At 45.2% G+C, this 14,942-nt stretch overlaps 1 protein-coding gene across 1 annotated transcript; it reads left to right on the top strand.

Moving 5' to 3' along the window:
* The first annotated feature begins 8,146 nt into the window (after positions 1-8,146).
* LOC127303354 (uncharacterized) lies at positions 8,147-10,465 on the top strand. Its single transcript, XM_071820776.1, has 2 exons — positions 8,147-8,591; positions 8,670-10,465. Exons 1-2 carry the CDS (start codon positions 8,147-8,149, stop codon positions 10,463-10,465), a joined length of 2,241 nt encoding a protein of 746 aa, XP_071676877.1.
* The last annotated feature ends 4,477 nt before the right edge of the window (positions 10,466-14,942 follow it).

Here is a 14,942-nt window from a genome sequence, read left to right on the forward strand (position 1 = left end):
CCAACGACTGCAGGGTGTGGCGTCAGCAGATCCAAATGGCGATAGAACAAGGACGTCTGATTTTTAACCAGTACGCCATGAAGGTCGACACCCACCCCTTCCCCGCCGTTAACATGGTGGGGTGCACTTACCCTGAAGGTTGCCAGCCAGGATCCTCGTTCAGCATCAACATGGTAGGGTCTGGACACCACTCTGGCAAGGATGGAGACGAGGGCAGCTGCTCTCGTAGCAAGGACACAGAGGAGGCCGCTCCACGCGATCGGCTCCGTCACGATGGCAAGCGCTACATCACAGAGGGAGAAGTAAGGAATGTGAGATATCAGCGACCTCTCTCTGATCACCTCCTCAATAAGTACGTGAGTCAATATAGCCAACGCCGACGATCCAGCGACGATGATGATAGAGACCGTCTGGCTAGGGACGCCAGGAGACATCGTCGGCATGATCGCGATGAGGAGGAATACGAGCGCCGTGCCAAGGAAAAATCGAGGGAGCAAGACGACGAGGATAGGCACTGGGACTGCCCCTTCTTCAGACACTGCTGGGATTCAGGAATGAGCAGATTACCTACAATCGGCAACTGCCCAGAATGCAAGCAAAAGAGGAAGGATGCAGCTAACGTGTCCGTATTCAAACGTCTAGGGCCTCTCCCACTTCGGAACAAGCACGCTGAGTCCCCTCGGGTGGAAGATCTCGAGGATTTGGAAGACGACGATGAAGAAGAAGAAGAAGACAGGTACCACCGGCCAAGGTGGTGCCCTGATGGACTCAGCCGTTCCCAAAAGCGTAGGGTTCAGCGATTGCGCGGCTTGGAAGAAGCCGAAAGGTTATATCTGCGCACGCTAAGGAAGGCGCGGCCTGATCTGGCCGCGAAAGTTCAGCGAACCCTGGACGAAGAGGGTCGACCAAAAAAAATGGAGTGGCGCCCCAAGCAAAGGAAAGCCGATGATGAAACATCGGCTGGCACAAACATGGTGCTCATCCTTCCGACGGAGTTTAGTGCTCCAGGATCAGACGAGGCACCCAGTTTGGACGACTGCGAGCGCATCGACGTGACAAAGGGCAGGGTTAGGCTGGTCTTATCCGCTGGCCTGACCGTGTAGCAAGAACAAACCGATGAGCAAACGTGGCGAGGCCGATCCTTGGGATCGGCCCCAAAGATCTATGAAGGAACATTACAAAACCTTCATTTGAGCGCTTCGATCAATATGGAGGCCGATCCCAGCAATCGGCCAAAATTATCCTCACCACATGTTCTGCTTGTATTCAACGTCGATCTACTGGACAGCGGTTTACGTCGGCTGATGAGTCAGGGAAAATCAACATTGGTCCTACTGAAGCCGACGTGCAAATACATGTGCCTTGATTAATTACAGAGCCGATATCTGCAGTTCCCTGACAGATTCGGCTCGGGGGGCACCTAATCAGGTGAACATGCGCAGATGAACATGTGTGCAGTGAAATGTTGGGGGCCGATAGAAAAAATCGGCCAGTAAAAAAAAAATATATACTCATAGTGGGTATACAGCCGATGCACAGACATCGACTTTAGAATAGAAAGCCGATGCATGGCCATCGACTCAAGAGGTACAGCTGATATAAGCAGAAGCCCGATGGAGCAGTTGTTGAGTTACAAGGAGAGGCTCTACTGGATGAATTCCTTCTCAAGACCTCCAACTCCTTCTGCAAGTCTTCAAGTTCAGCAGTCCCAGTGTAAGCATACAGATCAGGTTAAGGGTGAGTCCAACAAAGGGAGCATACCTATCCTAGGAGCATGAGCACAGCCGATGACGAATCAAGCGGCTATGGCGTTTTTGCCTGGCGTGGACCAAGGTGGCGGCTTGGTCGATGTCACTTTCAGAGGTTGTTACGTCCAGAGTCTTGGAGGGCATCAGAAATTGAGAACATCCTCACCGGAAGTTGCATCAGTCTGCCAAAGATGATGAGCCGATCTGATCAGCAAGGCGCAAAGGATTGAACTAGGAGGAGTCGGAAAGCCATTATATTTGAGGTTTCTTGGTTCAAGGAACGGATTTGCTGATCTTTCCGAACCCTTTCCATGCGTCGGTTCTTTGGGCGTAAGCTTTCCTGCCACGATTTGATGGGAGCTGAAGAGGCTCGGGGGGGGGGGGGGGCAGCTCGCCCTGAAAAATCTTTGCTCTGGAGAGCCGATTTTGTTGGAATCGGCTGGTTCTGCATTATAACTTGGAAGCCGATGGTGACACATGTGGCTGATTCATTATTGTTCTCGCCTTGGATGAGGCTTGGGGGGCAACTCGCCCGAAAGGTTCTTGGCTCTGGGGAGCCGATTTGGTTGGAATCGGCTGGCTCTACATCGCAACTGTTCTGAAGAGTGGTGTTTTTGTTACAGAGTTATCAGTTTCAGCATCCAAGCTGATTCAGCAACAGTTCCAGGGCTTTCTTAAAGACGCCCGCTCAAGACCAAATCGCCGGCCTGCTGCGATCGGCTGTACCAAGTGTTATCGTCATCAGCGGAGCTGGCTAACTTGGAGGGATGACTGAATTGGCCTGTCTCGCAGATTATCGTGAGAGACCAATGCGTTGCCACCGGTCATTGAGCATTGGTTAGGCTTACAATCGACAAAGTCAGATGAGAAAAAATCGGCTAAATCAGCATAAAGGACATCGGCAAAAGCAAAGGAAGTTTTTCATTGATAATAAGATTTCTTACAAGGAGAAGCCGATTGTTCAACAAAAGGAATAGGTTGCTACTGCTAATCCTATGCTAGTAGGTCCCTACTCTAAGGGCTGTTGCTGTCTTCGCCGTCGCTGGGGTAGCTGCCGTCATTGCCGCTGTCGACGAGTTCCTCGTTGCTGCTACTGTAACCTTCAGCGGGGGCTTCTTCCTCGTCATCATCATCGTCCTCATCTGACCAAGCCCAGCCACGGATGCGCTTTGGCGGCGGTTCGTCGGAGGAGGTGTCGTCCTCCCGTTCTTTCTTCGTGTCGGAGGAGATGTCTTCGTCTTCGCCATCCTCTTTTTCTTCTTTGGTGATGGAGGTGAATTTACCCCGGAAGGGAGGGTCGTCGTCGTCGCTCTCCGCCTCCAGTGCTCCGTCAATCAGGAACCGGAGGTCATCCTCCCCGTCAGTCAGGGGCATGGCCCCATCTGACCAGACGAGGTCCTCAGGTAGGCCCTCTGGCACGAAATCGAAGTCCCACTCCCGCTCGTCCCAATGCTTGGGAGCGCGCCTGTTGTACGCCTCCATCTGGTTGTGCCCTGGGATCGACTCGCTTGAGGAAGAGGATTGGAGAGAAACGGAAGAGGAGGAAGAGGACGACATGGCTATGGAAGGAGGGGGTTTTTTGGCTGACGGCTAATTTGAAGCAGGGGGGATGAAGAGGTGAACTGTTCGATGCTGTAAATAAAAGGGGATAGAATAGAGATTTATTGCTCGAGCAGTTTCCGAGGAGGTGGAGCCAAAATTGTCAAATCGTGCAGAGAAGTTGAGAAGGCAAGTCATCATGATGAAGAATACTGCGACGGTTCTGATCTGCCACGACATGACCCTTCGAAGGAAAAACTTAGTTTTTTTGAAATTATCATTACCAAAACCAGGGGGGCATGTGTTATCACCAGATTTTGGCCAAATCAGGAGATGGGCCTTAAGGGAGATGGGCTTGGAAGATTACACGTGGAAGATCTCTGAAGCGGCCTTGCACGAAGAGTTTGGGCTAGATTGCCCGTGTATCTGTAATATAGTAGATCGCATCTTAGATTAAAAGATAGAGTTTTACCCGTGCACGGTTAGGTGCACGCCTAAATTAGAAAGTCCCCTAGACTATAAATATGTATCTAGGGTTTATGAAATAAACAACAACCATCGTTCACCACAAATCAATCTAGGCGCATCGCCAACTCCTTCGTCTCGAGGGTTTCTTCCGGGTAAGCATCATGCTGCCTAGATCGCATCTTGCGATCTAGGCAGTACAAGTTTATTCGTTGCCATGCGTTACTCGTACTGAAGCCTTTTTTATGGCGAGCAACGTAGTTATCTTAGATGTGTTAGGGTTAGCATTGTTCTTCGTATCATATGCTGTCGTAGTGCAACCCTTATACATCTAGCCGCCCTTACACCTATCTTAGGTGTAGGGGCGGCACCCCGCTTGATCTTTATTTAGTAGATCCGATCCGTTACGGTTGCTCCTTGTTCTTCAAGTATTAGTTTAATATCTGCAATAGTTAGGCCTTACAAAGGGTTGGAGGATTCAGCGGCGCGTAGGGTGTAGTTTGCTAGCCCTAGACAGGATGTTCCGAGGATCAACCTCGTGTTGGTTTTTAGGCCTTGTCTAGGATCGGCTTACGATCACCGTGTGCGGCCGCGAGGCCCAATCGTGAGTAGGAGGATCCGATTATGCGGTGAAAACCCTAAATCGTCGTAGATCGTTTTAGCTTTATCTTGATCAAGCAGGACCACCATATATTCGTACACCTCGTGCGAATCATGGGTGGATCGGCTCCTTGAGCCGATTCACAGGATAACCTGAGAGCCGATCGAGGCTCGTATTTAATGTTTACGTGTATGCCATGCAGAAAACTAAGCGAGGCATCTCCATCACCTTCCTGACCAGGTATAGGTCAGGTGGCACGCCCTTGCACCAGCATCGGACGTGCGTGCCGGAATCTTTGCGGGCCGTCGCTCGGAGGGACCAGGGCCAGCCGCAGCCCTAAGTTGTTCCCGGCTCTCCTGTGTTGCCCGTCGTTGCTCGCCGGTGGGTTTCTGACCGCAACAGATCCATCGTCGGCTTCAGCTGGCGGCGCGAGGAGGGGGCCGCGATCTTGCGGGGCGAGGATGGTGTGGTAGCGGCCACCGCCGCCCACCGAGTCCTCCTTCATCGTCGTTGGCCAGCAGATGGCGGCATGGGTGCCTGCTCGTCTGCTTCGGAGAATAAAGGTAGTGGTCCTAGGGTCCTTCTTGTGCGAAGATGAAGACCTGAAAATGAAAGTACCACATGAAACAACCATAGATTACTAAGTATAGAAACCAGAAAGATCATTTACATGTAAGAACATCCTACAAAGAAGGTGCAGACGAAATCCAAAACAAACTACTATACGCCTACCATAATAAAATCTAATGTTTCTAATGGTATGTTGGAGCATCACTAACGAAAGATACCTTGAAAATCAGCATAACGAGAATAAATTGCACAATCAAATTTGCAACGGATGGCCAACCATCTCCCCTACTTTAAAAGAGCCAGAGCGTCCCATCCAACCAATCTCAACCCTTCAATCCACCTATCCAATAGCTGAGATCTATTACATCTTTGATGGGAGCTGACCAGCAGACCACGTCTGCTCTAGCGCTCCACAGAAAAAAAAAAGGACATCGCAGCAGACCACGTCTGCTCTAGCGCTCCACAGAAAAAAAGGACATCGATCGATACGTAACCGTTCGTCAAACCCCGCAGCACGTCTCGCCCAGCAACAGTTCTCGCCGTCCAAGACACCTTCCTCTCGCCGTTCTCGCCGTTGCCGCCCAGCAGCAATTCTCGCCGTCCAGCGCGCTTTCCTCTCGCCGTTCTCCCCGCAGCACGTCTCGCCCAGCAGCAGTTCTCGCCCTCTCGCCATTCTCGCCGTCCCGTCAGTCACGCCTTCCTCTCGCCGTTGCCGCCCAGCACCAATTCTCGCCGTCCAGCGCGCTTTCCTCTCGCCGTTCTCGCGTTCCACCACGCAGTCCTGTCGCCGACGTCAACCTGCCGCCATATCGCCCTCACGCCGACGCCATGTGACAGGCTCCAGCAGGACGCACGCAGCTGCACTTCTTCCCAGCGGTTCCACCACTGTTTACCTGATCACTTTCTGGTAAACTGTGACCTGCACCATTACTCAGAATCAAGTTATTGAATCAGGGCTTTTACGTTGGCTGAACGCAATTATCTTCATATCAGAATCAATGACTGCAGTTTCATACACCTTCATACAATATTTGGTTTGAGTCAGATAATTGTTTGAATCTGTGGACGAGTACATGTTTATGCTGCGATTTCTGCATTGCTACCACATCTCAAGATTTCAGACTATATTATTATCCCTACACTATCAAATGACTCTCTTTAAAATCAAAACCTAGGCTACAAGTGATAAAACGTGACCTGGAAATCAAAACCTAGGCTACAAGTGATAAAACGTGACCTGGATATAAGTGAAATTCGTGATTTTCTATGCCTTGCTTGTTGATCTCATGAAGATATATGTTATTGACTCTAACACTGGGGCATGGGTTCAGGGAAATGTATACAACAGTAAACTGAAAGATAAAGCTTTACTATTAACAATTTTTTACTTTTGTTAATTAGAGATATCTCAATATAATGAATATTGCTTGAAACATTTGATCTGTGCATAAACATCTTACTTAAGTCAACCTTTACGAATTTCTGAATAAGGATTCCGTTTGTGTATGTATAAATGTGTTTGCGTGCAAATTTTAGCAAAAATACTTATCTACTTGGGGTATTTGTTGATTTTCTGACGATAGCAGTTTTGACAGTTTACTTTGTTTTCGTCACATTTATTGATACCTCTTAATTTTACAAGGAACCTTATTTGGGTACATATATGGCATCTTCCACACGGACTCCATTCCAAGACATAACGAACAGCCAAAGTTAAGGTAGCAGACAGCACGCTCAATGTTCAGTAAGATCGTCAGTTTCTGTCATACTAAAGAGTCATGTGTATGCAGATTCTCAAGAGCTGAAAAGGCAGAGGGAGAGGGAGCGGTATGCAAAAAATAGAGATGACATTTTAAAACGCCGACGTGAACTACGGGAGCTTAAAAAACAGCCAACCGCCGATGTGAATGATGAAAACATACCATGCGAGACACAGGACAACAGAATATGTGGAGTCACCCAGATACATAACATTGCTTCTAAAGAAGGTCATGTGTTCTATGCTTCCAACATATATGTGCCATGTTATATGGAATACTGATTTTGTAGCTGCAAATACTTACAGGTATGGCGCCCCATGTTCAGGACTATGCATCTCAGGTGGGCGGTGACGATGAGTCCGATTGGTTGCATAGAAATGAAGCATGCCAGCTGCAACCAAAACCAGGAGGAGAAATACATGTTAACGCCCAGTCCAATATTGAAGTGTCAGGTTCACTAAGCAAATTATCTGGTAATATAATGATGTGCATCATGTTTTATTTTAATTCATCAAATTTAAATGCTCTACAATCTCAGTTGACAAAGTTGTTTGCTGTTCAGGTATTAATATTGTAGGATGCAATCTCATCATTATTATGTGACATACTAAAGTGTGATATCTATGCAGATTATAAAGAGCTCAAAAGGCAGAGGGAGAGGGAGCGGTATGCAAATAATAAATATGAGATTTTAAAGCGCCGACGTGAATTACAGGAACTTAAAAAACAGCCAATCGCCGCTCAGAATGAGGAAAACCTACCATGCTGTACACAGGCCACCAGAATATCTGGAGTCACCCAGATACAGAACATTGCTACTGAAGAAGGTCATGTGTTCTATACTGCCAACATATACGTGCCATGTTATTTGAAAAAGGCTGATTTTGTGGCTACAAATACTTATAGGTATGCCGCCACATGTGCAGCACTATGCATCTCAAGTGGTCGGTGACAATGAGTCCGATTGGTTGCACAGAAATGAAGCATGGCGTATGCAAGAAAAATCAGGACGAAATAGACCTACTCTTGTCGCCCAGTCCAGTATTGCAGGGGCAGGTTCACTGAGCCAATTATCAGGTAATATATTCTTGGGCCTCTTGTTTAATTTATTTAAGCAAGTATATATGCTCTACATCACACTTGTGTGAGTGTGATGCTGTGACAGTGTGTTTATGGAAATTCTCTGACAATGATGTTTTATTACTGGTCCTGTGACAGACCTAACAAACAATCGCGTATGCCCAAGCCAAGGCCGCCCAAAACGCACTAACATGTCATGGTATGCTCGAATGTCTGAAGAAAATAAAGCTCAGTATCTACAGAGACATCGTATAGCCCACCAACAAAAGATAGATGCGGCAAGGAGTGGACTCGACGGGTCTCAACCACCAGCTACTTATATACCGAGTTCACCGCATACCCCAATGAGCAACGTGACTCAAACGCCATGCTGCGAGTCAGCTATGGGGCATGTGTCCACATCTGCAAATTTTCATGGGCAAGAGAGTTTTGTAGCAAAAAGTGTAGATCCTGATAAGAGACGGCATCAACGCAGGGAAAAATACTCGCTCATGACGGATGAACAGAGGGAAGAATATTTGCGCAATAACCGCAAGTATAAGCACTGCAGAAGGGAAAGCGGGACACTGTTTGACCACAACGATACTATACATCAGCTTTACGCTTTTCCAATGTACGGTATCTATCCCTCTGTTCTGCAACTTCAGCTTCACTTGGAAGATATGCAGCCTATCACATTCAAAGAGGGCGATGATCTAGACGACGTCGTCAATCGGCCCTCTTCAACCAGTACAATGCTCACTGAATATTTCAAGATGAACGAAGTGGATCCTTATGCAAAGAACTTCTTGTACAAAGAGTTCCCAGAATTCTACAAGTGGATAAAGGGTAAGAAGAAGTGGCAGAGACGAACACTAAGGGGGCGAGGGCAGATTTGAAGAATTGTGTATGCCAATCCTGGTGAAGGTGAAAGGTACTTCCTTAGAGTGCTCATGAATCATGTGAGAGGTGCAACGTCATTTCAGGATTTGAAAAGTGTAAACGGCAGACTGTGCTTGAATTTCAGAGAATCGTGTGAGCAAAGAGGTCTCATAGAGACCGACAAGTCACTTGATGACTGCTTGACCGAGGCGGCTACATTCCAAATGCCGTATGCTCTAAGAAGGCTTTTTGCAACAATTCTGGTGTTCTGCGAGGTGACCCAAATCCGATCATTGTGGGACAAGCACCTTGAGTCGATGTCTGAGGACTACCATCGTGACCAGTCCAATCAGGCCGCAGTAGAGCAGATGGTCCTTCGAGACATTAGGGATCTGGTGCATTCCATGGGAAAAGATATTAGCATTTATGGCCTGCCAGATTTGGATCCGGTGGATGATGACTGTTCCAATGGAGATTGCAGAGAGATACAAGAGGAGCTGTCTGTCACTTTTGATAAAGAAGACATAAACATGTTTACAACTCTTAACAAAGAGCAGCGTGCTGGTTTTGATGACATCCTCTCTCATGTTGTCAACAAAAGAAGCCAGATTTTCTTTGTTGATGGTCCAGGTGGCACGGGAAAGACATATCTATACAAAGCACTCCTTGCAAAGGTCCGTTCCATGGGTCAAATAGCTATTGCTACAGCTACATCTGGCATAGCATCATCAATCATGCCTGGTGGGTGCACTGCCCATTCCAGGTTTAAAATTCCCATTAAGCTCATGGACAGCAGCACATGCAATTTCACCAAGCAGTGTGGTACAGCAAAGCTGCTCCGTAGGGCATCTTTAATAATCTGGGACGAAGTCGCCATGACGAAGCGCCAAACTGTTGAGGTTCTTGATAGGACCCTACAGGACATCATGGGATCTGCTTTGCCCTTTGGGGGGAAAGTCGTGGTGTTTGGAGGAGATTTTAGGCAGGTACTTCCCGTTGTAACACGTGGGACAAGAGCTCAAATAACTGATGCTACATTACAGAGGTCTTATTTGTGGGAGAAGATTAGGAAGATACGCCTTACGCGTAATATGAGGGCACAGACAGATCAGTGGTTCTCCAATTACCTACTGAGAATAGGCAATGGAACAGAAGAGACGATCGGCGGTGACTACGTGCATCTTCCAGATGACATTGTTATTCCTTACACTGCTACCGAAGAACCAGTGAACAATCTTATTGAACATGTATTCCCATCGCTTCATGAGAACGCCACATCTGGACCCTACATGAGTGCGCGTGCTATTCTTTCAACCAAGAATGAGCATGTCGACGATCTGAACAGGAAGTTGATTGGCCGATTTCCTGGTCAGGGAAAGGTATTTTATAGCTTTGACTCTGTCGAAGATGATCCAGGAAATAGTTACCCACTAGACTATCTTAACCACCTCACTCCCAATGGCCTGCCCCCGCATGAATTGAAACTCAAAGTCAACTGTCCCGTCATTCTTCTCCGGAATCTCGATCCGCACAATGGGTTGTGCAACAGAACAAGATTGATGATTAGAGCATTCCATGATAATGCAATCGATGCCGACATTGTAGGTGGACAACATGCTGGATACAGAGTCTTCATACCAAGGATCCCTATGTCGCCCTCGGAGGACCTTTCACTTCCTTTCAAGTTCAAGAGGAAACAGTTCCCCATCCGGTTGAGTTTTGCAATGACCATCAACAAAGCCCAGGGGCAAACCATTCCAAATGTTGGTATTTACCTCCCAGAGCCTGTATTCTCGCATGGCCAGCTATATGTCGCACTTTCAAGGGGTGTGTCGAGGTAGACTACTCGGATCTTGGCGAAGCCAAATACAGATTTAGACCCCAAAGGAAAAAGCACAAAGAACATTGTCTACAGGGATGTGTTGGAGGGGTGAAACAGGACCGTTCTTTTTTGCCGGGTTTTTCGTATATTTGTTCTTGGGGCTGAACTCCTATGTCACATGTCCATCCCACAAAAAATTGTATATGCTACTGCTTTATTGCTTTTCGCTATTCTCGGTGTGTTGGGTTGTTATTACCGCTTGACACTAATTAAAATGTTATAAAGTAGTGAGAAACTGAGTGTTAGTCTTATGGATAGAGTTTCCAATTTATTTTTGTATTATCTTGTTTTTGCACCAGAGGTATATATTATTAAACATAAGGATACCATTATCTTCCTCGGACCGGATTAATCGGATTTTATTTGTGGGAGAAGATTAAGAAGATACGCCTTGCGCGTAATATGAGGGCACAGACAGATCAGTTTTACATGCATACCATGTTGATCCAACAAAAATATATTGTATTAGGATTTTTCCACACGTTAATCCAACAAAAATAAATGGTAAAGTTAATTAACATACCTAAAAATAAATGTCACATTTAGCCACACGTTATAAGCGGTCAGACAGACTCAAAATTTAATTCTTACCGTGTGACTTGGCCAAGTCAGAGTTAGTTACAAGCTGCATGTATGGTTCTGGTAGCCGAGTAATGTGTGAGTGGACTGGGTTAGTGAATGCGTGGGTTAGCTGTTGCTCATGCATGCCTCTGTGGGTCTATTTAAGGGAGCCGTGAGAACATTCTTTCTGACAAGACAAACAGAAGGAGAAAAGCCGAGGCTGCTGAGAGGAAAAAGAAGAGGATCTGATTAGAAGCTCTAGGTATGACATATATTTCCAATGGTACTTTGTGATTTTGTTGATAGATCAAATCGAGGTAGCAAGTATCTTTTTATAAGTAACAAGGAATTTAATTCTGAATATTGTCTTTTCTGGCCATTACACAAATTCCTAGATCTGTATAGCGCTTTGGGGGCGAGTGTGGGTGGTAGTGGCGTCGCGGTGAGAGGGAGTTGGTGGGGGAGAAAGAGGAGAGGATGGCGAGACCTAGTCCGTGAGCAGCGGCGCCAGGGTTGGCCGTCGACTGGCCGGAGCGGCGCCGGAGGAGCACATCGGTGAGCCAGAAGCAGATCATGCGGTACCCGTCCGTATGCGTGTGAGAGTGGTGAGAGAGAGAGAGGTCGGGTCGGGGCCTTGACTGGCTCGACCAGGCCGACTCAGTCGGACCGGGTTGGACCAGGTTTGGTTTGGGCCAAACCAATTGGGTCAGCCCATCTAACCATTTAGCTATTTTTAATTATTTATATATCTTCTAAATAAATTAAGTCATGAGAAATTCAAATATAAATAATTTTGTATAAAATTAAGAATTTGTAAATACAAGTGAAAACAGAAACAAATATTACAAAATCCATAGTAACATAATATGAACTCTTCACTAATATTAGAAAATCAATTCTTAAGTCTTAAACTATTAAGACATAAATTCTAAAAATATATCTTCCTAATCATTTGAAATTGAAGAAAATACTAAATAAACGTTAACTTATATTCCAAGTTTATTCCTTAACTTTGATCAATTGTTCAAAGCATTATTTCTTTATATTTATTACCTTAAAATGGAATCACAAATTGAAAACCCTAATTGATCATTACTTCAACTATTAATTAAAAACCCTAAAACCTAACTCTATCATTTCATGTGAAACCTAAATTGCTTCTGAACACAAACCCTAGATTATAATATGTAATCATGATCCTTACCTTTTCCTTCATAAACCCTTAATGAACAATTAAATACAAGTTCATGTCCACATAAAATGTACAAACCCTATCACTCATAATTTAGCATCCGATCTATACCTACCCATACAACCAAGAGGATCAAAAGAGAACAACCAAATGCAAACCCTAGTTCGTATCCTTAGAGATATCAACCTTAATTAACCATGCTTAGCATCACACCATTGTGATGAACCCGAATATCAACCATGCCAACATTGTGCTTCATCTTCCATACACACTCAACCCTACTAGTGTTAGATACTTATGAACCATCATATTTAAGGACTACCTATTCCTTACTTAGTGAATCCAATAGAAAAACCTAGACAACCTCAACCTTAATTGTAATACTTCTTATTCCTTAAGAAGTATGTTCTTCAAAAGTTATTCTTTTGAAGTAAATGGAGAGTGTTCATCAACCCTACCTAATAGGGCCTATAGACAATAGCCATCTATCACCAGTAAGGTATACCAACCTTGATAGCACCCATGTTTAATGAATTGCCTAAGATATACTTCCAACCTTGTTAGGATTCATCTAATACTTACTCCAGAAACTAGTTGAAACCATAGTCAACCATAGAACCCCAAAACCTAATTATCATACTTGTTCTTTGATAAAGAACATGTTCTTCAAAGATTATTCTTTTGAGATATATAATAATCAATCATTAACCATGACATATAGTGCTAAAACCAACCACTATTCGTTACATGTTAGGATTACACCAAATCTTATTGCTGTGTGCTATTAATACTATTATTATGATATATTGCAGCACATGTTTATTATACCAAGTAATCACACCTAAATAAGAACCTTGTTTGTGAATCACTCTAAAAGTGCAACACACTCTAAACAAATCATTTCAACTCACCAATCCTAAATCATCGGGGTTAGGTCACGCTTAGAGCGATTGCATCTCATACTTATGCATCACTGCATCCTTGCCAATCTTTTAAACATTGTCCTTACCGGATGATGATGCTATTTCAGAATTTGGAGTTATTGCGCACCGAAGACCTTGCCTGCATAATCTTGCAGTCAAGAAAGGCAAGTTCATCGCTTGCTCATGTCATTTGAGTATTTTTACCAAATTACTTGCAAAGTAATATGTTTATCCCTATTGCATAAAAAGCAAAACCACTATTTTCATAACTATGAATATGACTATGTGGTGGGCAATGGAACCATGGATTGTGTTGATATGGTGGAGGTTCCATTGCAAGGGTTTATATCCATCTAGGATTAAACAACAAATGTCGTCCAGTGATTCTTGTGCCGTAATACCCGTGTTAACCATAAGATCTGGAGTGGGACGGAATAGTCAATTGTATTTCCACCTCTTGTACATCAACGGATGCGCTTTACCGTAAACCCTTGATCCAAGAGAGGACAAGTGGTAGGGTGGGGGTCCCGTTTAAGTCCCCACGGTTATTGCGGTCTATGATGGGTTGCATCTCCTGGCGAAGGAGTTCATGGTAGAGACCTGAACTGTTGTCGTGGTCGGGGCCGTCCTTAATTGGTATACGAGCACCGGCGAGGACCCAGGGTCGGAGTTTGCAGCAAAGGGTGGGTGTACGAGGTAGCGTAGGAATATGATTGGCTATGACCTTATACCGGGCCTCACACCAAAGGAAGTGTGGACGGGGAATATGCCCGGTTGGCACCAAGGTTAAGATCTCTTATGTGTAAAGCAACACACCTCTGCAGAGTGTAATGAATCGTGACCTGTCACTCCCTGTTCCAGGTTTGGAACTGCGAACGCTGCCGGAAAGGAGCTCCATGAAGTTCTAGTAAACCGGTGAAGGCTGACGGACATAGTTCTTCTAAATAAAAGCAACCTTTTGAAGAAATGGTTATGAAAACCTTCATTGGTATTAGACTTTCTGGTCTAATGTTGTAGCTAGTGCATTAAACACCTCTTTCCTATAATGAACTTGTTGAGTACGCTCGTACTCATCCCACTCTTAAATCCCCTGCTTAGATATGGAGGCATCGAAGGAGGATCTACCGTGCAACTCAAAGACCGAGGAGTCTACAAATACTTCAAGGGGACAGGAACCTGCCGGAAGAGTCAAACACCACAACTACCATGGAGAAAACCTAGATTAAGTAGTAGAAGGGAACTAGCTTCCTAAAACTAGCTCCTATTTAGCTTGAGTCTAGGCATAGCCTCTTTAGCTAGTCAAATACTCTATAAGTAGAGTCCGTGATAAGATTAGTTCACGAGTCGTTCTTCTGGAGTTTATTTGCAGTTTTACCTCATTGTAAAGTAGGAGGCTGTGTGGATCTTTTGTAAAGAGTCTGTGTTGTAATTCTATAGACATGCCTTGGACCCGCATATGTTTCTGTTGTACCACTCTGAGCGATATAATACGAGTGGAACAGAGTTTCATTGGTGTTATATCAGACTTGCATACTACACCATGCAGTGGTATGCCGGGTCACCACAGTTGGTATCAGATCCAATGCTTTGACCCTAGGATTAAAACCCTTTAAAGGAGACCTATAGGATTGGTAGTGTCGATAGGAAGTTGTTTTAGCTAAACCAAATTCTTCTTATGACTTGAGATGGATATTCACTTGAGAATAATCCTGACACACTTGAGTCAACCTTTCCTATCTATCCTTCTTATGTGAAGTTAG

The sequence above is a fragment of the Lolium perenne genome, chromosome 5 (assembly GCF_019359855.2).
Source record: "Lolium perenne isolate Kyuss_39 chromosome 5, Kyuss_2.0, whole genome shotgun sequence".
Lineage (NCBI taxonomy): Eukaryota > Viridiplantae > Streptophyta > Magnoliopsida > Poales > Poaceae > Lolium > Lolium perenne.

What these genes read in the sequence shown, in the direction of transcription:
- LOC127303354 (XM_071820776.1), top strand. Translation starts at nt 8,147, where the DNA reads ATGGGGCATGTGTCCACATCTGCAAATTTTCATGGGCAAGAGAGTTTT. An exon ending in ATTCTACAAGTGGATAAAGG is followed by an intron (nt 8,592 to 8,669) that starts GTAAGAAGAAGT and finishes ATCCTGGTGAAG; the next exon opens with GTGAAAGGTACTTCCTTAGA.